At 42.3% G+C, this 26,476-nt stretch overlaps 1 protein-coding gene across 9 annotated transcripts in view; it reads left to right on the top strand.

Annotated features, from left to right (window-relative positions):
* Window positions 1–26,476, top strand: part of LOC140730770 (uncharacterized) — a 139,063-nt gene that overhangs the window by 78,375 nt on the left and 34,212 nt on the right. For 7 of the 9 annotated variants that reach the window (XM_073051642.1, XM_073051649.1, XM_073051645.1 and 4 more), the window contains 5 exons: window positions 7,172–7,334; window positions 15,524–15,739; window positions 18,564–18,692; window positions 21,489–21,641; window positions 26,015–26,126. In XM_073051642.1, coding sequence (XP_072907743.1) covers window positions 7,172–7,334; window positions 15,524–15,739; window positions 18,564–18,692; window positions 21,489–21,641; window positions 26,015–26,126 — 773 coding nt within the window. The remainder of the gene's footprint in view (window positions 1–7,171; window positions 7,335–15,523; window positions 15,740–18,563; window positions 18,693–21,488; window positions 21,642–26,014; window positions 26,127–26,476) is intronic. The other 2 variants (XM_073051643.1, XM_073051647.1) reach the window with 2 other exon arrangements.

The following is a 26,476-nucleotide window of genomic DNA, read 5'->3' as shown; positions in this document are numbered from 1 at the left end:
CATCAGACCGAGGGTGCCCGTTGGACTGTACATCAGACAGAGGGTGCCCATTGGGCTGTACATCAGACAGAGGGTGCCCGTTGGACTGTACATCAGACAGAGGGTGCCTGTTGGACTGTACATCAGACAGAGGGTACCCGTTGGGCTGTACTTCAGACAGAGGTGCCCGTTGGATGGTACATCAGACAGAGGGTGCCTGTTGGGCTGTACTTCAGACAGAGGTGTCCGTTGGACTGTACATCAGACCGAGGGTGCCCGTTGGACTGTACATCAGACAGAGGGTGTCCGTTGGACTGTACATCAGACAGAGAGTGCCCGTTGGACTGTACATTAGACAGAGGGTGCCCGTTGGACTGTACATCAGACAGAGGGTGCCCTTTGGATGGTACATCTGACAGAGGGTGTCCGTTGGACTGTACATCAGACAGAGAGTGCCCGTTGGACTGTACATCAGACAGAGGGTGCCCGTTGGACTGTACATCAGACAGAGGGTGTCCGTTGGACTGTACATCAGACAGAGAGTGCCCGTTGGACTGTACATCAGACCGAGGGTGCCCGTTGGACTGTACATCAGACAGAGGGTGTCCGTTGGACTGTACATCAGACAGAGAGTGCCCGTTGGACTGTACATTAGACAAAGGGTGCCCGTTGGACTGTACATCAGACAGAGGGTGCCCTTTGGATGGTACATCTGACAGAGGGTGCCTGTTGCGCTGTACATCAGACAGAGGGTGCCTGTTGGATGGTACATCAGACAGAGAGTGCCTGTTGGATGGTACATCAGACAGAGGTGCTCGTTGGACTGTACATCCGACAGAGGGTGCCCATTGGACTGTACATCAGACAGAGGGTGCCCGTTGGACTGTACATCAGACAGAGGGTGCCCATTGGACTGTACATCAGACAGAGGGTGCCCGTTGGACTGTACATCAGACAGAGGGTGCCTGTTGGACTGTACATCAGACAGAGGGTGCCCGTTGGATGGTACATCAGACAGAGGTGCCCTTTGGACGGTACATCAGACAGAGGGTGTCCGTTGGACTGTACATTAGATAGAGGGTGCCCGTTGGACTGTACATCAGACAGACGGTGCCCGTTGGACTGTACATCAGACAGACGGTGCCCGTTGGACTGTACATCAGACAGACGGTGCCCGTTGCGCTGTACATCAGACAGAGGGTGCCCGTTGGACTGTACATCAGACAGACGGTGCCCGTTGGACTGTACATCAGACAGAGGGTCCCCTTTGGACTGTACATCAGACAGAGGGTGCCCGTTGCGCTGTACATCAGACAGAGGGTGTCCGTTGCACTGTACATTAGACAGAGGTGCCCGTTGGACTGTACATCTGACAGAGGGTGCCCATTGGGCTGTACATCAGACAGAGGTGCCCTTTGGACGGTACATCAGACAGAGGGTGTCCGTTGGACTGTACATCAGACAGAGGGTGCCCGTTGGACTGTACATCTGACAGAGGGTGCCCGTTGGACTGTACTTCAGACAGAGGTGTCCGTTGGACTGTACTTCAGACAGAGGTGCCCTTTGGATGGTACATCAGACAGAGGGTGCCCGTTGGGCTGTACATCAGACAGAGGGTGCCTGTTGTGCTGTACATCAGACAGAGAGTGCCTGTTGGGCTGTACGTCAGACAGAGGGTGCCCGTTGGGCTGTACATCAGACAGAGGGTGCCCGTTGGACTGTACATCAGACAGAGGGTGCCCGTTGGTCCGTACTTCAGACAGAGGTGCCCTTTGGATGGTACATCAGACAGAGGGTGCCCGTTGGGCTGTACATCAGGCAGAGGGTGCCCGTTGGGCTGTACATCAGACAGAGGGTGCCCGTTGGACTGTACATCAGACAGAGGGTGCCCGTTGGTCCGTACTTCAGACAGAGGTGCCCTTTGGATGGTACATCAGACAGAGGGTGCCCGTTGGGCTGTACATCAGGCAGAGGGTGCCCGTTGGGCTGTACATCAGACAGAGGGCACCCGTTGTGCTGTACATCAGACAGAGAGTGCCCGTTGGGCTGTACATCAGACAGAGGGTGCCCGTTGGACTATACTTCAGACAGAGGTGCCCTTTGGATGGTACATCAGGCAGAGCGTGCCTGTTGGGTGATAGGTACTTGGGTAAAGACAGGTATGGTGGTGGCGAAGAAAGATCAGTTGTGGAGTAATTCTGGCTGCTTGAAGTTTTTAGACTGGAATGCGCAGGTGTGAATTGAGAAGCAAAAGATTTAAAGGGGATCTGAGGGGTGAGGTTTTCTGATAAGGCTGGTGTGTGTATGGAATGATTGTCCAAAGGCGGTGGTTGGGGCAGCTACTGTATTATTACAGCATGCAAAAACTTTCAGGCAGGTACATAGATAGGAAAGCTTGAGAGGGATATAGATATGCAGCTTGGTCGTCATAGCAGAGATGGGCTGAAGGGCCAGAACCTTACTATATAACTGAGAGTCCATGAGATTGCACTTAGAAGTTTAAAAAGGCAAAATTAAAGTATGTGATAGGGAGTAATGTACAGGCAAGGACTGAGAATTGATTGAACCATGAATTGCTGTGGGAGGTTGGATATTGAGGGCTGGGTGAGGAATAGCACTTGGGAATGTTTCAATGGTGCCAAATTTGGGTGGGGAGCTGGGGCTAGTGTGTTGTTTCTCAAAGATTGGATTGGCAATTTTAATTGTTGGGACAACCTGTGGAAGTGGGGGTAGTGGTGGCAGCAGTAATGAGAGAGGATGAGGATGAGAATGAACACCAAAGTAAACCTGGCTGGGAGGGCAGTGAACTTCTTGAACTAGAGACAGAGGAACAGGTATGGTTGGAGCTCTGGAATCTATTACTGTCACGATGTACACTGCCAGGACTGGATCCAGGTGTGGAGTATCGGCACACTCGGTCACAGTGAGCGCTGGCAATGACTGAACCCAGGTGTGGAGAATCGGCACACTTGGTCACAGTGAGCGCTGGCAATGACTGAACCCAGGTGTGGAGAATCAGCACACTTGGTCACTGTGAGCTCTGGCAATGACTGAACCCAGGTGTGGAGAATTGGCACACTAGGTCACAGTGAGCGCTGGCAATGACTGAACCCAGGTGTGGAGAATCGGCATACTCGGTCACTGTGAGCTCTGGCAATGACTGAACCCAGGTGTGGAGAATCGGCACACTCGGTCACTGTGAGCACTGGCAATGACTGAACCCAGGTGTGGAGAATCGGCACACTCGGTCACAGTGAGCGCTGGCAATGACTGAACCCAGGTGTGGAGAATCGGCACACTCGGTCACAGTGAGCGCTGGCAATGACTGAACCCAGGTGTGGAGAATCGGCACACTCGGTCACAGTGAGCTCTGGCAATGACTGAACCCAGGTGTGGAGAATCGGCACACTCGGTCACAGTGAGCTCTGGCAATGACTGAACCCAGGTGTGGAGAATCGGCACACTCGGTCACAGTGAGCGCTGGCAATGACTGAACCCAGGTGTGGAGAATCGGCACACTCGGTCACTGTGAGCTCTGGCAATGACTGAACCCAGGTGTGGAGAATCGGCACACTCGGTCACAGTGAGCGCTGGCAATGACTGAACCCAGGTGTGGAGAATCGGCACACTCAGTCACAGTGAGCTCTGGCAATGACTGAACCCAGGTGTGGAGAATCGGCACAATCGGTCACGGTGAGCTCTGTCAATGACTGACCCCTGGTATGGAGAATCGGCACAATCGGTCATGGTGAGCTCTGTCGGCAACCCAACTCAGGAGCAGAGAAATGGTATACTCCCCGTGAAGAGATGGAAACAAGAGGTTGTACATAGGAGTTCCAACAGAGCATTGGAGGCATGACCAAGGACACTGCGAGACAAATCATTCTCCAGAAACTCAAGTGCTGAACAAGAATCCCCTATAAATAACCATTGAATGCAGGAAACCTGTGGCAGTCGCAGTTAAACTGACCAGATTAATCAGAAAGCAAAGGGCTGAATGGTACACTCCTTCAGACAACAATTAATAAATACAGTTGCTTAAGAAGACTAGAAGCCCACTGTTCAACGGCAAGTTGGAGAGGCCCGCAGGGCCCATAACAGTTACAGAGTATTGATGGGATTGGACAAGTCAGCATGTTTTTATGAAAGGGAAATCATACTTAGCAAATCTAACAGAGGCTGTTCTGGATGCAATTTGTGGAACAGATGAGGGAGAAAATTAAGATTTTAGGAGGCTTTTGATTGCACTTCAATATCCTAAAAGCAAATTACCATAAATTCTGGAAATCTGAAATAAAAACAAAAGGTGTTGGAATGTTCAACAGTTCTGGCCACTGGAAATAGATAGACTGGAAGGCATAGGGTTAAAGTGAGAGGAGAAGATTTAAAGGGGATCTGTAGGGCAGATTTTTCACGTAGAGAGGTGTGTGTGTGTGCGTGCGTGCGTGCGTGCGTGCCTGTGTGTGTGAGAGAGAGAGAGAGAGAGAGAGAGAGAAATAAGCTTGCAAAGGAGGCAGTTGAGGCAGGTGTAATTACAACAGCCAAAAAACATCCAGACAGGTTGATGGATAGGAAAGTTTGACAGGGATATAAAGGCAGATGGAATCAGTTTAGATCAACAGCTGAGTGGGGTGTTTCCATCCTGAATAACTATAAATCTGTGAAATTGTATTAAGGAGATTAAAAATGCAAAATTAAAATGCGTGATTGGGGGTAATATACTGGAATGGATTGAGAATTGGTTGACAGGTATGAAACAGAGAAGGTACAAATGTCTTTTCCCAGGTGCTGGCAGTGAATAGTGCAATGCTGCAGAGATCAATGTGTGGCCCCCAGCTATTTACATTATCAATATATCTATGATATGGATGAGGGAGCTGTACGGTAGATGAAGTGATTTTAGACAGGTTGGGGAGTCGGCCAGTGAATGGAAAATAAATGTGGAGTTATCCATATTGGGTTTGAAAACAGAAAGACTGATTGTTTCCTGAAACAGAAGATGCAGCAAGTCCTGGGTGTCCTTGTACACCAGCTGCCAAAAGCAGGCATTTAGATGCAACAGGCAAATACTATGGTGGACAACATTTACAGGAAGGTTTAAATACAGAAGCAAAGATGTCTTGTTGCAGCTGTGCATGGTGTTGGTGAGACGTCTTCTGGAGTATTATGTGCATTTTGGCCTCATTATCTGAGGGAAGACGTTCATGCCACAGAGAGAATGCAAAAAAAGTTAACAAGACCAATTCCTGAGGTGGCAGCGATGAAGTATGAGGACAAACAGAGTTAGTTAGGCCTATGTTAACTGGAGTATGGTAGAATGAGGGGACCTCTGAGAAATCTAATCATTTCTGAGTGGACTAAGTAGACCAGATACAGGAAGGATGTTGCCAATAATGTAAGAGTCCAGAACCAAGGGTTGACACCTCATGACATGAGATTTGCCATTTGGAACAGTGATGAGGAGAAACCTCTTCACCCAGAGGGCTGTGAACCTGTGGAATTCTCTCCCACTAAAGGCATTAGAGCCATGTTACTCAATATATTCAAGAATGGTGTAGATCTATTTCTTCAGGCCAAAGGGATCAAAGGATATAGTACTGAATCTGACCAGCCATGATTCATTGAATGGTGGGCTATTCTTCTTCCTGTTCTCTTAGGATTTGGGGAATTGAATGTGAAGAACAATTTTCCTAAATGTTAGAAAAATGTGCTGTCCATATCACCATCACCATTGTGTACAGAAAACCTGAACCTAACTTCTGGATCTGTGCCATTGTCTCTACTGGTAGTGATTAGATAACTTATGTACCTAGTGATTATATTATTTATAATATGATCATTGAGCTATGTCTCCCTTACCACCAGTTCTCTACACCATCACACCATCTCTGGATAATAGCAGACAATGCCCAGTATTGGATGTATTCACCAATCAATGTTAGCAGACCCAAGCCATTGTCTTCACCTTCTCTCACAAGCTCTGTATCCTTGCCTCCAACTCCAACCCTCAACCTGGCAACTGGCTGAGTTTAAGATACACCAATTGTATCAGTAGATTGTACCTTATAGAGTCTATCCCACGGTATACTGTAGAATCTTCTGCAAAGTGATCTTAACATCATATTTACCATGAACTGATAGTTCACTCACTTTCATTGAGACCATCCATTTGCACCTCACTAACCTCACCTGATTCCGCTCCCCCGCCCCCCCCCCCCCCTTTGCCTCAGGTCATGTGGAGCTGAAAACCTGATCATTCCTGTTATCCGGACTCATCCAATACTCTTCTGGCCCGCTTTTCTCATCCAAACCTCTGTGAACTAAAGCTCGCTCAAAAAGTTGAGCTCAACTTGCTCCCCATTTCCTAATTCACACCATGTCTTCATTACCATCTTCCTTGCTGACCTACCTCGGCTTTTTGTTCGATGACAATGTGATTATAAAATTATTTTCTTGCTCTCAAATCGCTCTATTATCTTGCCTCTCCCCATTCTATTCCTTACTCTCATAAGATGTTTGCATTACTGGAAACGTACATTAACTTGTTTGTAAGAAGAATTTTTAAACTTTTGGCTGATTGTTTTTTTTAAGGGAATCAACAGCTGCTAGGATTCTAATACTGAGGTTTTCACACTGGGATCTTAATGCCCATCAAGCTCAAGTCATAATTACAGCCGGATTACAATTAGTAAAATGAAACTTTTCATTTTATAAACAGGGGCAAATAAACCTAGGCTTGCAACAGTGTGAAGTTTGCAAGGCCAGTCTTTAAAAGGCTAAGTTAATGAAGTTTGGTATATTTATGGGATTCCTGTAGACCAGGGTTAAAGGTAGGGGTCCATGGCATAAAAAAGGTTGGAAACCCCTGCAGTAGACTAATTCTATAACAATACCTGTATCACACACCCAAAATGCTGGAGGAACTCAGCAGGCCAGGCAGCATCTATGGAAACGAGATGATTTTGATTTCAACTCCAAAGGTGTTGAGTCAGCCTAGGTTTTAAGATCCTTGTGCTAAACAGGATGGTCATGGATGACATTGTGAGAGATTTTGGGAGATCACTAATCCTACCCAAAATAAATTGATCCTATCCAGTGGGTCTGGGTACTGGTGGGTGAAGAATGGCCCTAGGCCCAAAAACTCCTCAATGTGGCAGGAATATAACTGACGGATGTGAATTGTTCTTATCAGAAAACGAATGGATCAGATTGAACGTGAGAAGACTGAAAAGATCATTCAATTAGAGGCCAGCAAGAAAGAGGAATTGATGAAGTTAAAGGAAGAAAGACAGCTATCTGAGAAAAACCCACCGTCTAAGGTTGCTTTTGATAAGAGAGACCATGAAGCAATGGAGGTAAGTTTGTATGAGTGACAGACAGAGATGACACAGTGAGGACAGAGACAGAGTGAGTGAGGAAGAGAGAGAGGCAGACAAAAATGCTTACGTAAGCCAGGAGCAACAGTAGGGAAGGGAAAGAAGCAGAGGAAAGGGAAAGGGAGAAAGATATGAGTGAGGTAGTGGGAGAAAGAGTACTTTGCTGAAAAAATATTCACAGACTAAGAAAGGTGGCCGGGTATGGGCAAGATGCTAGGATTCACCTCGACCAAAGTTATGAAATGGTATCTTTTGTAATGCTGTTCAACACTGCAAGCAATGTTGCCTCCAGAAGACATCACCGAGGCAATCTCCTGCCTGTATAATCTCTAAGTAGCCTGTCAAATCACCTTAGACTCTCTGGTGATCTAGTGGTTAAGATATGATGTTCTCACTTCCCGGTCAGGGAACATCATATTTTAGGGGCGGCACAGTAGCAGAGTGTACACTTTACAATGCCAGTGACCCAGGTTCAATTCCTGCCGCTACTGTTCTAAATGTTCTCCCCGTGATCACGTAGGTTTCCTCCCCCATTCTAAGTATGTATGAGCTAGGGTTAGTAAGTCTCGGGCATGCTATGTTGGTACCAGGACCATGGCAACGCTTGCAGGCACATCATCACACTGCGTTGATGCAAATGGCACATCTCATGGGATGTTTCAATATTTCAGTGTACATGTGACAAATAAAGCTAATCTTTAATAAAACAGTGCCATTTCTCCAGCAAGTGATCTGATCCATTGGCTTCTCCAGTTCCCTCTCACTCTAACTGGGAGAAAATCCTCAGCAGGAGTGCAGCCATCTGCAAATGTACAACACTCTCTAATAGCCGGAAAATGTTGGTGCTGTGCTGTAGAACGTGTGTGGTCTTTGTCATGTTTCACCTGAGTGACCAAATGCTGACGACCTGGAGAAACCGAACTACAGTAATGCCTGCTGGTTTTTGCAACACCATGATATTAAATATGCAAGATTTAAATCCTACTGTGCAATTAGTTATTTCAAACAATGTTAGAGAGACATGCGAATTTGGTTCAATGTCAGTAGAATAATGCCTATGGAGTTTCTAGGTCCAATTTTCTTTAAACAAATGTAGTTCATTTTCTGAGGCTTTCTTTTGTCAATGAACATTGCATAAATGATGTCTTTGGTGGTTCTGAGATTTCTGACATACAGTTTTTGGGATTTTTTTCCTGTTTCGTGGATGTCTGCGAAGAGTAAGAATTTCAGGTTGTATATTATATTGTTACGTATTCAGGCAACAATAAATATATATGAGTTAGGCAAGGGTTTTCATAACAAATAACACTTTTATTAAACACTGAAAACAAACCCCCTCAAAAGTAAACAAACTCAAACGTCACCGGAAAACAGCTGCTGTACGGCAGATTCACAGTTCTTAATAGCGCTGCAGTTCAAACAGTTCTTAAAGCGGTATTGAAAAAAAACAGTTCTTTAAAGCGGTATGCCGAAAGTAAACAGTTCTTTAAAAAGGAGAGACTTTTTAAAGCGATTTAAATTCTCTTCCACGTCGATGTCCTTCGATTCCCTGGCGTCGAACTTTCCCACGAAGAATTTTATAAAATATAACGGCTTAAAGGCACTGACCTTCCTTCCACACTATTCTCAAATCCTTTCTGGTCATCCCAGGGATTAACAGCAAGAATAGTCAACGGAATCCTTCCGAATGAGGATCAAATAAGGTCGAAACCAATCCACCGTCGAAAATCGATTCTCCTCGATTTTTATCTTCCAAACTTTTATCTTCACTCTCCACCAGCAAAGAAACCACTGGCAATGACCTTTTAAACTTTAGGCATTTTATAAAACTTCATTTTTCAACTAAACTGTGTCATCACATTAAATCACGCAGGGACATGAAGTCAGCTTGGCAAATCCCGCCACGAACTGCCCCACCTGACAGGGTGGGTCTTCCTTTTATACCCTGTAAAAAAAACCTGTCACATGACCTCTACTGGTGGGAAAATGACATCACTCCACCATCACAAGACCATTACCTCAAGTCCAGTATAACTTCAACCCCAGTCACATGACAAGGGTACCACTGTCACGTGTCACGGGTACGTAACACCTCCCTCCAAAAAAAACATTTTTGGTCTTACAAGAACAAAAATTTTAACAATTACTTACAAGAAAAACAAATGTATAAATTATATAACATACACAATATACAATACAGTAGGAGTGTTACAATAAAAAAAACCACTCCAAAAAAAATTACATTATACATTCAACATCGAGATAGACAATCAGCAACCACATTATCTTTACCTTTAACGTGAGTTATCACAATATTGTACTCTTGTAACATCAAACTCCAATTTAACAATCTTCTGTTTTTGTTTTTCATCTTACTCAGAAAAACTAACAGATTATGATCAGTGTAAACAATAAGTGGTTTTTAAGTTGTACCAACATATACCTCAAAATATTCCAAAGCCAAAACAAGAGATAACAATTCTTTCTCTATTGTTGAATAGTTTCTTTGATGCTTATTAAATTTCTTAGAAACGTAAGCTACTGGATGATCAACCTCATCACCCTCATTCCTTTGCATCAATACTGCTCCCGCAGCTTCATCACTAGCATCTACAGCTAATGAAAAAGGTTTTTCAAAGTCAGGTGCCTTAAGCACAGGTTGTTGACATATCATTGTTTTCAATTTTTCAAATGCTTCCTGACAAGGCACTGTCCACACAAACTTCACATTCTCCTGCAAAAGGTTAGTTAATGGAAGGGCAACATTAGCAAAATTCTTACAAAATTTTCGATAATATCCTACCATTCCCAAAAACCTTCTGAGAGTTTTTTCCCCCGTCGGAGTGGGAATCTCTAAAATTGCCTGAACTTTTGCCTGAACAGGAGCTACCTTACCTTGACCTACAACATAACCAAGGTAAGTCACAGTGGCATGTCCAAATTCACTCTTGGCTAAATTAATAGTTAAGTTAGCTTTTGAAAGCTTTTCAAACAATTTCTCCACCGCAATTATGTGTGCTTCCCAAGTATCATTTCCTGTCACTAAATCATCAATATAAGCATCAGTATCTTTCAATCCCTGAATCACAGAATTAATCATCCTCTGGAAAGTACCTGGGGCATTCTTCATCCCAAATGGAAGAACATTATACTCATATAACCCAGATGGAGTTACAAATGCAGAAATCTCTCTACCTCTGTCCGTTAATGGAACACACCAATACCCTTTCAATAAATCAATCTTTGTAAGGAACTTTGCTTTTCCAACTTTATCTACACAATCATCTACTCTAGGAATTGGATAAGCATCTGTTTTCGTTACAGCATTCACCTTCCTATAGTCCGTACAAAACCTAATACTACCATCAGGTTTTGGCACCATAACACATGGCGAACTCCAATTCGAGTTAGAATGTCTAATAATATCATTCTCTAACATGTATTCAATTTCTTTCTCAGCAAGTTCACATTTTTCCATGTTCATCCTATATGGATGTTGTTTAATAGGTTTGGCATCTCCAACATCTACATCATGTGAAGCTATAGTAGTCCTTCTCGGAACATCTGGAAACAAATCCTTATACTTAAAAATCAATTCCTTCATCTGTTGTTTCTGCTCTAACTGTAAATGTGCTAATTTCTCATCCATATTTTCCAAAATGGTCGAATTAGGTAACCTAACAGAAACAATGTTAGATTTAGAATGAAAGTCAGATGAATCATCTATCATGTTCCCAGTTAAATCAAACTCATTCTCACTAACCACAACAGTCACAGTATCAGATTGTTTCTCAAAATATGGTTTAATCATATTTATGTGGCAAAGTTGTGTTGACCTTCTACGATCTGGAGTTTTTATTACGTAATCCACATCATTGATTCTAGACACAATTTCATAAGGACCATGAAATCTAGCTTGAAAAGGATTTGTCTGCACTGGGAAAAGAACCAACACCTTATCTCCAGGCTTAAACATCCTCAACCTAGCTTCCTTATCATACCAAGTTTTCATTTTCTCCTGAGCCAACTTTAAATTTTCCTTGGCTAAGCTACAAGCTTTATGTAACCTGTCCTTAAATTTCAAAACATAGTCCAACAAATTAGTATGCACTTCCTTACTAATCCACTGTTCCTTCAATAAAGCTAAAGGTCCTCTAACTCTATGCCCAAACACAAGTTCAAATGGACTAAAACCTAAAGATTCCTGTACCGATTCCCTTACTGCAAATAAAAGTAAGTTTATACTCTCATCCCAGTCACTTTCATTGTCCACACAATATGTCCTAATCATATTCTTGAGAGTAGAATGAAACCTCTCCAAAGCACCTTGTGATTCTGGATGGTATGCAGATGAAGTGATTTGCTTAGCTCCCAATTTATAAACTATCTGTTGAAACAATCCAGACATAAAATTACTGCCTTGATCAGTTTGTATTTCCTTAGGCAATCCAAAATAAGTAAAGAATTTTATAAGAGCCTTCTTCACAGTTTTAGCTTTTATATCCCTAAGTGGTACTGCCTCTGGAAACCTAGACGAAGTACACATGATAGTCAACAAATACTGATAACCAGTTTTTGTCTTTGGTAATGGACCAACATAATCTACAATAACTTTAGAAAATGGTTCACCGAATGCTGGAATAGGTTGTAATGGAGCTACTGGTGTAACCTGATTTGGTTTACCCACAACTTGACAAGTATGGCACGTCTTACAAAACATCGCCACATCTTTTCTTAGACCAGGCCAGTAAAAATGTTTTAAAATCTTGTCCACAGTTTTCCTTACCCCTTGATGTCCACCTAAAGGCACACTATGAGCTAAAGTCAAAATCTCATTCCGATAAACTTTAGGAACAACCACCTGATAAACAACATTCCATTCCTCACTTGCAGGAATTGTAGGCGACCTCCACTTCCTCATCAACACTCCTTTTTCCAAGTAATATCCTACTGACACCTTCTCAATTTCACTACCTAGTAAAGCTCGTTCCCTTAATTTTATAAACTCAGGATCTCTATTCTGCTCTGCTATCATCTCCTTCCGAGACAGAGATAAATCTTCATAGTCAGACTTACTTCCAGAATCTTGTTCAAACAACGAAGGTAAGAAAGTCTCTGACACATCCTCAAAACTCAAATCCTGAGTTGAACAGTCATGAGTAACAACCTCATTCTGCACATCAATCTTTTTAGCCATAGCTCTAGTCACAACACAGGAAAAATCTGTGTTAGAATTCACCTCTGGTTCCTCTGACTCCATTGTCAAATGCACTTCAGGAAAAACTTGTCCACCTGCCAAGTCATTACCTAACAATAAAGAAATACCCTTCACAGGTAAGCTATGCTGTAATCCTACTTTAACAAATCCTGTAACTAACCCTGACTTTAAATTTACTTCATGTAAATATACAGGCATAAAATCACTTCCAACACCTCTTATGTAATTTACCTCACCAGTATCACTCTCTTCATTAAACTTCAACACACTATCTAACATCAGTGATTGAGAAGCTCCAGTATCCCTAAGAATTTTTATTGGCACCAGAGTAGATCCTTCTTCCAAGGATGCAAACCCTTCAGTTATAAAATGATCATATCCCTTTCTAACTTTGTCAGACTCTAACAATTCCTCATTTGTGTTTACCAAACACTGTAACTTTACAGGTGCATCAGTATGTTGCACAAAAGCATCTGGAACTGCTTCCTTCTCTTTCTTTTTCAATTTGAAACAGTTAGCTATTACATGGCCAGGCTTCTTACAATAGTTACAAATAAGACCAAACTGTCTTTCCTTCACAGGTTTTCCTTTCTCCTTACCTCTCTCATTAACCTCTGATTTAATTTCTGATTTACCTTGAGTCTCCATATTATTTTTCCTCTTAAAAATTCTACCCTGAGGAAATTTATTCTTATGGATTAAAACATACTCATCAGCTAATCTAGCACAGTCCTGCAATTTATCAGTATCCCTCTCATTTAAGTAGGTCCTTACTTCAACAGGAATGCTTCTTTTAAATTCCTCCATTAAAATCAGCTCTCTCAATGTATCATAGTCCTCATTTACATTTTTAGAAGAAACCCATCTCTCTCAAAACACATAGCTTTATCATAGGCAAATTCCACATAAGTCTTTTCCACAGACTTTTTCAAACTCCTGAATCTTTCCCTATATGCTTCTGGGACCAATTCGTATGCTTTGAGAATATTTGTTTTCACAATATCATAATCTAATGCTTGCGCAGCAGTTAAAGCTGTGTAAACTTGTTGTACTTTGCCTTTAATCACACTCTGTAACAACACTGACCATTTATCTTTCGGCCAGTCTGACATCCGAGCAATAGTTTCAAAATGTTGAAAATATCTTTCCACTTCTGTTTCACTAAATGGAGGGACCAATTTAATTTCTTGGCTAGCAACAAACGGTTTTTTAGAATCAGAAGACTGATTCCCAGACCTTAATTTTGCCATTGCATATTCAAAATCTCTCTGCTTTTGTTCAGCTTCCAATTTACACCTCTCTAACATCATTTGTTCGATTTGCAACTGCATCTCCAGATTACTTATTGGAAACGATTCTAAAATCGATTCATCAAAAACACCCGAAGCCACAAAATGTGATGCGATTTTTCTCTGTATTACAGCTTTTGATGTAGTCACCAAAATACCTTTAAGTTGCAATCTATTAGCAATCTCAGATACTTCAGTTTTTTTCGCCTTCGCTAACAAACCCGCAGCTGGCGAATCCAGAAACTCATCAATATTCATCATTGCCGAATACCACTCACAAGCCAATCAAACAAAAGAATCGAGCATTCCCCGTCACCAAAACACCAATTCAAAAGTTAACAAGCATTTAACTCAAACGATCCATATCCCGGACGAGCCCCCATAAATATGTTACGTATTCAGGCAACAATAAATATATATGAGTTAGGCAAGGGTTTTCATAACAAATAACACTTTTATTAAACACTGAAAACAAACCCCCTCAAAAGTAAACAAACTCAAACGTCACCGGAAAACAGCTGCTGTACGGCAGATTCACGGTTCTTAATAGCGCTGCAGTTCAAACAGTTCTTAAAGCGGTATTGAAAAAAACAGTTCTTTAAAGCGGTATGCCGAAAGTAAACAGTTTTTTAAAAAGGAGAGACTTTTTAAAGCGATTTAAATTCTCTTCCACGTCGATGTCCTTCGATTCCCTGGCGTCGAACTTTCCCACGAAGAATTTTATAAAATATAACGGCTTAAAGGCACTGACCTTCCTTCCACACTATTCTCAAATCCTTTCTGGTCATCCCAGGGATTAACAGCAAGAATAGTCAACGGAATCCTTCCGAATGAGGATCAAATAAGGTCGAAACCAATCCACCGTCGAAAATCGATTCTCCTCGATTTTTATCTTCCAAACTTTTATCTTCACTCTCCACCAGCAAAGAAACCACTGGCAATGACCTTTTAAACTTTAGGCATTTTATAAAACTTCATTTTTCAACTAAACTGTGTCATCACATTAAATCATGCAGGGACATGAAGTCAGCTTGGCAAATCCCGCCACGAACTGCCCCACCTGACAGGGTGGGTCTTCCTTTTATACCCTGTAAAAAAAACCTGTCACATGACCTCTACTGGCGGGAAAATGACATCACTCCACCATCACAAGACCATTACCTCAAGTCCAGTATAACTTCAACCCCAGTCACGTGACAAGGGTACCACTGTCACATGTCACGGGTACGTAACAATATACATTCTCTGATATTAAATTGAACCATTGATAGGACAGCTTTCATGAAGATATAATGATGCGCTTCTGCTTGTGTAAAGCAGTGAAAATAAATTCAATGGTTTCTTGTTTTAAACCATTTTTTCAGGTTTCTTTTATTTTTACTGAATCAGAATCAGGTTTAATATTAGTGGCATATGTCATGAAATTTGTTGTTCATTTGTTGTGTAATTGTTTGTTGTACAGAGAACATACTCAAGTCTGTGCAGGCATTTCCACTGAATTCAATGATTGCATTTAGCAGTGAAAAGTTTTGTGTGGATTTGACTAGAGACAAATGTCTATCGCGTAAACTACAAAATTCAGATTGTACAGTGTTTGCTTCATTGTTCCGAAGATCCTCGTTGTTCATGCAGTCTACTATTGTCTTCTTGGATATCATTAGCTCTTGAAGAAGCAGGTTGGTCAGTTGCATGAAAAATTCAAAAAAAATGAATCAAAGTGGTCTTTTGCACACAATTACCTTCGGAATCAGATTGACACGTTGACCAAAGAAAACTTCGAACTACGGGATGAGTTAAAGGCAGCAGAATGCCATCAGCTGGAGCCTGTCAACAGAAATGAGACGGCCATCCTTACCAGCAACAAGCCTGAAACACCGGTATGAACTCTGCTCAGTTAAGACCATGTTAACAAGTTGCAGGTTACACTATAATTTTCAAGTATTCACTATAATTAATTTTAGTTAAGAGAGAACAAAATTTATACTTATGTAATACTTCCCTCAGCTTCAGGATATTATCATCAATGATGTATATCAGTGGTATAATGTAAGGTATAATATAGACCATAATACAAAGGATCAGAATTAGGCCATTCAGTCCATTGAGTCTGCTCCAATATTAAATCATGCACCAAGGCCCAGTAAAATATAAAATTAATACATTAATAACCAGAATATCTGATCTTATGACATAGGAAGAACTTTTAGCCTGATTATAAGGAATTGCTCAAAAGCAGGTCAACAAACCCAGATGAATACATTTATGTACGTTCTTACACCCTGTAATGATTTCTCCTTCATGTACAAGCTTTCCGCAATCACGTTTCTACAGTACTCCTTAGCTACTCCGTACGTTAACATGCTCCATGACCTAAACATTCTCTGAGGAACAGTGTTAATTACTGACCTCTTCATATGTTTAGTCCTGTATTTTGGATTCCCGAGGTGAAGGTATTTTTGACAGGAAGTTCGAATGCATATCATGTGTTTTTTAGTGTAGTACAATAAAGAAATGAATTTTCCATGAATGAATGGGTTATTTACATTGAATATAGAACATTAACACAGTACAGACCATTCAGCCCTCAATGTTGTGCCAACAGTTTACCCTGCCCTAAGGTTAATCTCACCCTTCCCTCCTACATAGTCGACCATTTTTCTATCATCCATGTGCCTCATATCAACCTATTTTACATTGCCCTCACAAATGTCAAGGTCCTCCTCACTGGTAAGTACTTAAGCAAAGTATATATTAAAGTCCTCTCCTACCTCCTCCAACTCGAGGCATACATTTCCTATTCTATTCATGACCAGCTCTAGCCTCTCTCTAGTCAACCTCCTATTCTTCACATATGTGTAGAATGCCCTGGAGTTTTACTTAACCCTACTTGCCAACACCCTTTCAAGCTCTCTTAAGTCCATTGTTCAGCTCCTTCCAGGCTACTTGTAATTCTCTCTAGCCCTGTCTGATCCATGCATCCTAAATCTTAAGTAAGCTTCTTTCTTCCTTATGAAATGACATTCTCCATCTCTTGCCATCTATGGTTCCTTCACCCTAACATTCTTGTCCTGCCTCAGTGGGCCAAGTCTATTCAGAACCCCAATACAAATGCTCACTAAACAACCTCTGCATTTCTGTTGTGCATTTCTCTGAGTATATCTGTTCCCAATTTACACTCCCAGGTTTCTGCCTAATAGCATCATTACTTGCCCTCCCCCAATTAAATACTTTCCCCATACCATCTGCTCCTATCTTTCTCCAAGGCTGCTGTAAAAGTCAAGGAGTTGTGGTCACTGTCTCTGAAATGCTCAACTAATGAGAAATCTGTTTCCTGACCTAGTCCTGTGATTAGGCTAGGGTTAAGTAGTTAGGTTGCTGGGTGTGTGGTTCATTGGGCCGGAATCAGTGGCAATGAATTCCACCAATTCACCACCTTCTGGCTGAAGAAATTCCTCCTTCTAAAGGGACATCCTTCTATTCTGAGGTTGTGCCCTCTGGTTGTAGACCCCCCCCCTGCCCCCCACTGTAGGAAACAACCTCTCCACCTAGGCCTTTCAATATTCGATGGGTTTCAATGAGATCCCCCCCTCATTTATCTAAACTCCAGTGAGTAACGCTCCTCATACATTAATAATTTTACTCTCGGGATCATTTTTGTGAAAGTACTCTGGACCCTCTCCAATGTCAGCACATCCTTTCTTAGATATGGGACCCAAACTGCTCACAATATTCCAAGTACAGTCTGGCCAATGCCTTAGAAAGCCTCAGCATCACATCATTGCTCTTATATTCTACAAAGTTTGTAGTTCTCTCGAACATTGCTCTTGCCTTTCTTACACTGGCTCAATCTGCAAGTTAACCTTTAGGGAAACCTGCACAAATACTTTTGAGTTCTGAAAGTTATCTCCATTTTAAGAGTCTATACCTTTATTCCTTCTTCCAACCAGCATGACCATGCATATACATATTCCATTTGCTGCCTGTTTGACCTTTCTCTAAATCTGTCTAAGTCCTTCGTAGATCCCTTGCTTCCTCGACACTGCCTGTCCCATCACCTATCTTTGTATTGTCCACAAGCTTGGCCACAAAGTCGCAAATTCTGTCATCCAAATCATTGACATACAACATGAAAAGAAGCAGTCCCTACACTGCCCCTGCAGAACACCACTAGTCACAGGCAGCCGGCCATGGTGAGCCAACTGCCAATACAGTGGTCAGTCCTCCACATTGATGTCTTTTTCAGTATAAACTGGTCTAACATTCATCCGTCAAGTTTTGCTTCCTTTTAAAAGTTATTTTCAGCCTATTAGATATTTGCTAATAATCACAGAATTAGGTGGAATATTTAATTTTATTATTCACTTCACTACATAAATCTTGATAGATTTAAGGATATTTATAACATTTAATTAAGGCTCAGACTGGTGTTGCCACAGAACCATAAAGTGAATGCAACACAGCAATCAGCTAGTTGATCATTAAAGTTCATACCAACACTATGTAACAGCAATCCCACCAGTCCCATTGTCTCCTCTACCAGGCCTCATTTCAGACCATAACCACTCCTCTATCTAATTTCTTGAATCTCTCCAGCAAATTTCCATATTGAAACCACTAATTAAAAGAGTGATTCGTGCTTTAAGCAATGTTTAATGGTGAAATACATTATTATTGTAATAAATCACCTTCCATAACATTCAGGTGTTCAATGCCATTATTAGAAGTACATCACAAACAGCTCAGTGGAGCCATAGAAGCCGTAGTTCAACCCCAAATGGAAGAAGAATGCCTCTTGAAAGAAGTCAGACCCCAGTGAACGCTGAACTTCAGGTACTATGCATTTCCTTTGTGGTCCCATTAATTTTTATTTATTTAATGGAGAATCCAAAACAGTGCATTACTCAAGTTCATAATGTAACAATTCAAGTTTATGGTCATTCAGCTGTATACATGTATACAGCCAAATGAAACAACATTCCTCCTGACCAAGGTGCACAACACACTACATATAACCCACACATAGCACATAAACTACCATCACCACAAATAAATTAACAAATAATTTTAGTTATTAAAGAAGGAAACCACTTTAACTGGGACACCATGGTGATTGCAGGAAGCAGGCATGAGAACTTTTGGAAGCGTGGAACTCTATCAACAAACATATTGAATTTGACTCCGTCTATGAATCCCTAATACCCAAAGTGACATGAGCCAATAGAATTCAAAGGCCAACTGAAGGGATAGCCTATCAGGACTGAGGCAAGTGAAGGGGGGGGGGGGGGTTACAGAAACACGAGCACTTCCAGAGACAAACACCAACAACCACGAACTGAGGATGTCACCTCGACTGGTGATGAAACATCTGCTAGCTAATTGCCAAGCTTGGCGAACACCGCAACATCAAACACCTAAATTCTCCACCAGGCATGGTATAGAGTCACCTGTACCTCCTCCAACCTGGTCTATTGCACTTTGTGCTCATAATGCCGCCTTCTCTACATTGACCAAACACCCATTTTGTGGAACACCTGCGCTCTGACCCAAATGGCCATCTTAAGCTTCCCATTGCATGTGATTTCATCTTCCCTTTCCAAAAGCCACAACAATCCGTCTGCCCTCAGCTTCCTCCACTGCTACAAACTTGAAGAACAACACCTCATACACAAAATGATATGATTCCTTCGCGGAGTCCAAAACCAGAGGGCAAGGATCTAGGGCGAGAGGGGAAAGATCTAAAAACTTCTTCACACAGAGCTGGTGAGAATATGGACCAAGCTCCCAGAGTACAATAGTATAATTTACAATACATTAGATAGGAACATGGTGGGTTAGGGCACCATAAGTCGAATGCAGGAAATAGGGTTCAGTGAGAGGTAGGGGGGAGAGTTATAATCAACACGGACTCATTGGGAAAAGGGCCTACATGTGTGCTGTATTGCTCTATGACTCTGTGACTACACAATTTCTATATCCCTCCATTCATGCCAATCTAAGAGTCTTTTAAATATCTCTACCATGTTTGCCTACACCCCCTGGCAGCACATTCCAGGCACCCACAACTCTCTGTGTAAAAAAACCGGCCCTGAACATCCCCCTTGAATTTATCCCCTCTCACTCTAAATAGATATCCTTTGATATTAAATATTTCGACCCAGGGGATAAATGATGCCAATTATCTGAGCCTCTCGTAATTTAATAAACTTCTATCAGATCTCCCTCCGCTCCTACCGCTCCACAGAAAACAACCCAAGTTTGTCCAATTTCCATATAGTACATGCTCTTTAATCCAGGGAGCATCCTGGTGAACCTCTTCTGCACCCTCTCCAAAGCCTCCATATCCTTCCTATAATGATGTGGCCAAGAATTGAATACAATATTCCAGACACAGTCTAACCAGAGCTTTATAAATCTGTAATATAACTCCCTGACTCTCGAACTCAATACCTTAACTAATCAAGACAAATGAGCCATATGCCTTCTTCACCAGCCTATTAGCCAGGGCAGCTACTTTCAGGATTCAATGCTTAAGATTTATTTATCACATGTATATCGAAACATACAGTGAGATGCGTCATTTGTGTGAACAACCAACGTAGCTGAAGGATGTGCTGGGGGCAAGTCCACCATGCTCGGCGGAACACAACGAAACAAAACAAAGCAACAACAGTGAAGCAAGCCCTCTCCCACCCATCCACCCACCCACCCACACATACATACATACATAGTCCTCTAACCCCAGGACAGGTCATCTTGTTTGGCCTCATTCCTTCAGTGTTCACTGGGCCTCAAGTCGACCTTTGGGCTTCGATCTGGACTTCCAACTTATCTTTGGGCTTTGATCTTTTGGCAATGACCCAGGACTTGGAAATTACAGGGAATGAGAACCCTGGATGAGGCCCGACCCCCAGACCTCGAACACTGGACTTGCTGAAGATGAGACCACAAAAACTAGGCTGCAAACTCCAGTCTCGCCAATGATGGCACCCCGAACATTCTCAACAGTCTGCCAGCGCAACATCCAACCATGCCCTTGCTGTTGGCCTTCAAACATGGAGCGCAGGCTGAGACTCCAGCTTATCTCTCCAATTCCCCAACATTTCTCTCTGTCCGTAAACCCTAACCTGACTCTTAGCTCCTTTCTCTGTCCTCAAATAGAGTAGAGGTTAGCATCGGAGTTTGGAGTTCAATTCCAAGCCTTCTGTAACAAGTTTGTATGTCCTTCCCATGAGTGCGTGGGTTTCCTCCAGATGCTCCAGTTTCCCACCACATTCCTAAAATGTACATGTTAGGAGGTTGTCATCCTATGACATCCTATGAAACAATGTCATCGTAAATACTGCTGTGATTATGCTAGTGTTTAATAGGTGGGTTGCTGGGTGGTGTGGCTCGTTGGGCTAGAAGGGCCTGTTCCACACTGTAGATCTAAGTAAGTAAGTAAATAAATAAATCATCCCTATGAATCTAAAATAATTAAGTCTGAGTTGTGACTTCAATGGACACCACAGCTCGGCACCATCTTTTCTACAGTGGCATTGTCTGAAATAGATAGTAAACACAATTAAGGTCAGGTGAAAATTGCTGTTTCTTTGATAAGGAACTGAACATAGGTTGCATGTATTGTAGATTTCAGAAAATATGGTGAAAAGGGCTGAAATTCAGAAAAGACAAATGCAAGAAATCCAAGAAAGGCCTCCTATCCGCTTAAGAAGCAGAAGTGCGACACCAACTGGACGGAAGACGCCCCTCCAGGGGAGAGCAACAACTGATCCCAAATCGGTAAGCACTTTCAAAACCACCCAGTCTGTTTTTTAATGAGGTAAACATGGTGCGTTTGCGACAGAAATCGATGTTAATGGTGTTTGTGAATTGGGAAGTGGTTTCAGAGTAATTTGGAGGATTGCGGAAGTGAAATACACGACTGAATTAGAAAAGCATTGAAAATCAGGAGATCAAGGATAGTTAACCAGAAGGCACGGGTGGAGGAGTAAATAGTTGAGGGGTTAGGAAGTACAGTGGATAGTAACAAGTGATCAGAGTATGATATGAAGATAAAAAGATGATGGTAAGAGCTTGTGTATGAGGGAAGCACAAACAGGTGAATTGTAATGGAGAGCCGAATAGTTGCTATTGAAAACTGAGAGTGAAGACACGGCAGGAATTTCTGTATGCTGGTTGATAACAGACTTAGGGAACGACAGACATTTTGGCACCAGACACCTGAGAAATTCAGACAGACTCCTTAATTTAAAGTGCTCTTAAAATCTGAGCCACAAGTGCACATTGAAATAATTAATAGAACTACAATACCTGGCTCCTGGAAGTGGGTTAGTGCCCTGCTCTCTTTCCACTTCTATTAGAACAGAGGCAGGTTAGATTCATCTTAAATTACAGGCTAAAATTATTATAACTCTCTTATAAAGCAATGAACTTGTATTGGTTGCTTGTCACAATTAACAGGAAGAAAGATCTTGGAGGTTATATAGGTGAAAGGGTGATAAGTTAAAGGGCACAGGCTGATAAGGAAAGCCTGGTTTAAGCATGTAACTTTGGATCGCATTGATTTCTGTAATTTCAGCTTGTCTGAAGAAACAATGAAGAGTTTTTCTGAAATGTCATTTTATTTTAACAAAAATAAATATGAGCCAATTTATTGCAAATCAGCACCACCTTCAATGTGACTTTATTTGAAGATCATGAGACTGTGGCATGAATGGCAGAGACTCTGCCCTGTATCTCCGGTGATGTAGATTTAATCCTGACGTCACGTTTAGTCTGTTCAAAATTTGCATCTTTCCCCCCTGGGTGTTCCAGTTTCTCCCCACACCTCAAAAGCTTGCAGATTGGTAGGTGAGGTCACTGTAAATTTTCCCCTAGTGTGTAGTGATGAGGAAAGTTGCAGTTGACTGGAATGTGGGGAAGATTAAATTGGCTGAAGTAGCATTGGGTGCTTGATGGTCGGAGTGGACTCGGTGGCTGAAGGGTCTTTTTCAATGTACCTGACATTAGCGTCTTGCAATAAACCCTCTTCTAAATTTTGTACCAGGCAGACAAAGGAAAAGATCCAAGGCTGTGCTCAAAACTTTCTTGAAAACTGCCAGATACCCACTGACTCCTGTGAATATCTGGCATCCATACTAGGGGAATCAACAATTCTGGATCTACCCTGTAAAGTCTCCTAAAAATTTAATATTTTTCAATGAGATTGCCTCCCGTTCTTGCAAACCCCAAAAGAGATAGGTACAGTCTGTTTCACCTCTGCTTATATGATAGAAGTTCATCCCAGGAATCCATCTGCAGAACCTTCATTACTCTCTCTCCACTGAAAGTATGCCTTTCCTTAGGTAGAGAACCCAGACGTATGCTCAGTATTCCAGGCATTATCTCACCAAGGTTTTATAATGGGAACTGTACATCATTACTCTTGTATTCAAGCCTTCCTGAATTGGACATTATTTGCCTGAATGCATGTTGATTTTCAATGATTTGTGTAGAAGAACCCCTCACACTAATAAACAAAACATCTCTCATTTCCTTACTATTTACATAATCTGCCTTTCATAAATTAATCAATTCTGTCCAACTATTAGATGTTAAGTACTGTGCTACCACTTCCCTAGTAATAGACTCCATTATTTTCCCTGGCATTGATGTCTGGCAAAATGGTCCATATATCTGTTTATATCTTCCTTCTTTCTGAAATGGTGGGGTTACATCTGCTACCATGTTGTGCAAACTAATCCACGGCCTCAGATCCCTAGGCACCCATTTACTGCAGTTGCAACATATCAGCTGCACAATCATTTGTGCCTTAAAAGAATCATTTAACTCAGATTCCACTGCCTCAGCTCACCAGTCCCTGGGCCACCAAAATCCAGACTCTGTTGATGCGAAAGGACAAGCAGTTAGGCAGAGGGGGTGAGATGGCTCTGTTGGTAAAAAATGAAATTGAGTCCTTAGAAAGGAGGTGACAAGGAATCAGGAGATGTAGAATCCTTGTGGATAGAGTTACAAAACTACAAGGGTAAAACGACCCTGATGGGTTTATATACTGTACAGGCTTCCAAACAGTAGCCAGGGTGTGGGGTACAATTCAAATACTGTAGGAGTTAGAAAAGTACTCATGGGGGGGGGGTGGATTGGGAAAATCATGTTGGTGCTTGATCCCAAGGGAGGGAATTTCTAGAAAGCTAACAACCATCTGGACTGGATGGAGCACACTCCAGGGTTCTGTAAGATGTGGCTGACAAGATTGTGGAGGCATTAGTTGTGATCTTCAACAATCACTAGATTCTGGAATGGTTCTGGATGACTGGAAAACCACAAACGTCACTCCACTGTTTAAGAAGGGAGAGAGTGAGAAGAAAGGAAGTTATACACCAGTTAGCCTGGCTTCAGTGGTTTGCATGATGTTGGAGTCTATTATTAAGGATGATGTTTCCCAGTGCTTGGATGTACATGATAGAACAGGCCAAAGTCAGCATGGTTTCTTTAAAGGGGAAACCTTGCCTGACAAATTCTTTGAGGAATTAACAGGCAGGATAGACAAGGGATTATCAGTGGACGTTGTTTATTTGGATTTTCAGAGGTCTTTGACAAGATGCTGCACATGAAGCTGCCAAGCAAGATGAGAGCCCATGGTATTACAGGAATGATACTGGCATGGACAGAAAGGAAGCAAAGAATGGGAATAAGGTGACATTTTCTGGTTGGCTGCTGGCAACTAATGATGTTTCACAGGGGTCGGTGTTGGGATCGCTTCTTTCCATGTTATATGTCAATGACTTGCATTATGAAATTGATAGCTTTGTTAAGTTTGTGGATTTACAAAGATAGGTGAAGGGTCAGGTAGTGTTGAGGAAGCAGAGCATTTGCAGAAGGACAGATCTGGAGAATCGGCAAAGGGGTGGCAGATGCAATTCAGTGGCAGGAATAAAGGCATAGACTATTTTCTAATTCAGGAGAGAACTCAGAAACCAGAGGTGTAAAGTGACCTTGTGCAGAATTTCCTAAGACTTAACTTGCAGGTTGAGTCGGTGGTGAGGAAGGCAAAAGCAATGTTAGCATTCATTTTGAGAGGACTAGAATATAAAAGCAAGGGTGTCTTGCTGAGGCTTTATAAGGCATTGGTCAGACTGCGCTTGGAGTATTGTGAACAGTTTTGGGCCCCTTATCTAAGAAAAGATGTGCTAACATAGGAGAGGGTGCAGAGGAGATTCATGAGTATGACCCTGGGAATGAAAGGATTAATGTATGTTTGATGGCTCTGGAGTTTAGGAGAATGAGGGTGTATCTCATTGAAACCTATCAAATATTGAATGGCCTAATGGGCCTGGAGATGATGTTTCCTATAGTGGGGGGAGCCTAGGACCAAAGGGCACGACCTCTGGAGTGGCATGATAGCATAGAGACGGCGTGGTAGCGTAGTGGTGAGTGTAACACCATTACAGCGACGTGACCAGGATTCAATTCTTGCCCCTGTCTGTATGGAGCTTGTACGTTCTCCCCATTACCACATAGGTTTTCTCCGGGTGCTCTGGTTTCCTCCCACATTCCAAAGACTTGCTGGTTAATAGGTTAATTGGTTATACGGGTGTAGTTACACAGCACAGGCTCATTGGGCCTGTTACAATAGACAATAGGTGCAGAAGTAGACCATTCGGCCCTTCGAGCCTGCACTGCCATTTTGAGATCATGGCTGATCAACTACTATCAATACCCGGTTCCTGCCTTGTCCCCATATCCCTTGATTCTCCTATCCATAAGATACCTATCTAGCTCCTTCTTGAAAGCATCCAGAGAATTGGCCTCCACTACCTTCCGAGGCAGTGCATTCCAGACCCCCACAACTCTCTGGGAGAAGAAGTTTTTCCTTAACTCTGTCCTAAATGACCTACCCCTTATTCTCAAACCATGCCCTCTGGGACTGTGCTGTACCTCTAAATAAGTCTGGGTGAGGCAGATTGAGCTGGCATTGTAGTACACAGACAGCAGCTGCAATCAATTTCTAGAAAAAGGTAACAATTCAATAAGTGTTGTCGAGAGAAGAACATGCACTAAGACCATGCGCAGGGCAAAATGGTAGAAATGAAGCTACTTGCAATGTAGAATGCCTTTATTCCATGACACCCTTGCACTTTAAAGCACATTAGACTGGTCTGTTTCAGAGTATTCAACAACCCATATCAAATCACCAAAGAGCACAAGAGGGAAAGTTATTTACGCCACGCTTGAATCAGAGAAATACTGCTGGATATGCAAAGGGTAAGATTTCTGATTTCATTCTGATTTTAATTTGGTGAACCCTTTATTTTACTTTGATATTAATTTGGCTTTAAGGGAGTTGTACGGGGATCTGTTTTGGATCAGACATGTTTTCATTGAATGGCTAAGCAGATCAAGTGGGCTAACGTGCCTATTTTTTCTTCACACCATACCAGAACAATGCACTCTAAGTGAGTCATGGTGTTCATGAACAGGTGGTACACACTGTGGAAGGACTGAGGGTTCAGGGTGGTGGAAGGGTTAACTGAATAAGTGGGAGGCTTTGCCCGGGACAGTTTCAGCATGGCTGAGTGTTCAAACTGTTCAAATCAGAGTATCCCATCATGTTC

Source organism: Hemitrygon akajei, chromosome 7, assembly GCF_048418815.1.
Source record: "Hemitrygon akajei chromosome 7, sHemAka1.3, whole genome shotgun sequence".
Lineage (NCBI taxonomy): Eukaryota > Metazoa > Chordata > Chondrichthyes > Myliobatiformes > Dasyatidae > Hemitrygon > Hemitrygon akajei.
This window is presented reverse-complemented; position numbering and strand designations above follow the sequence as displayed.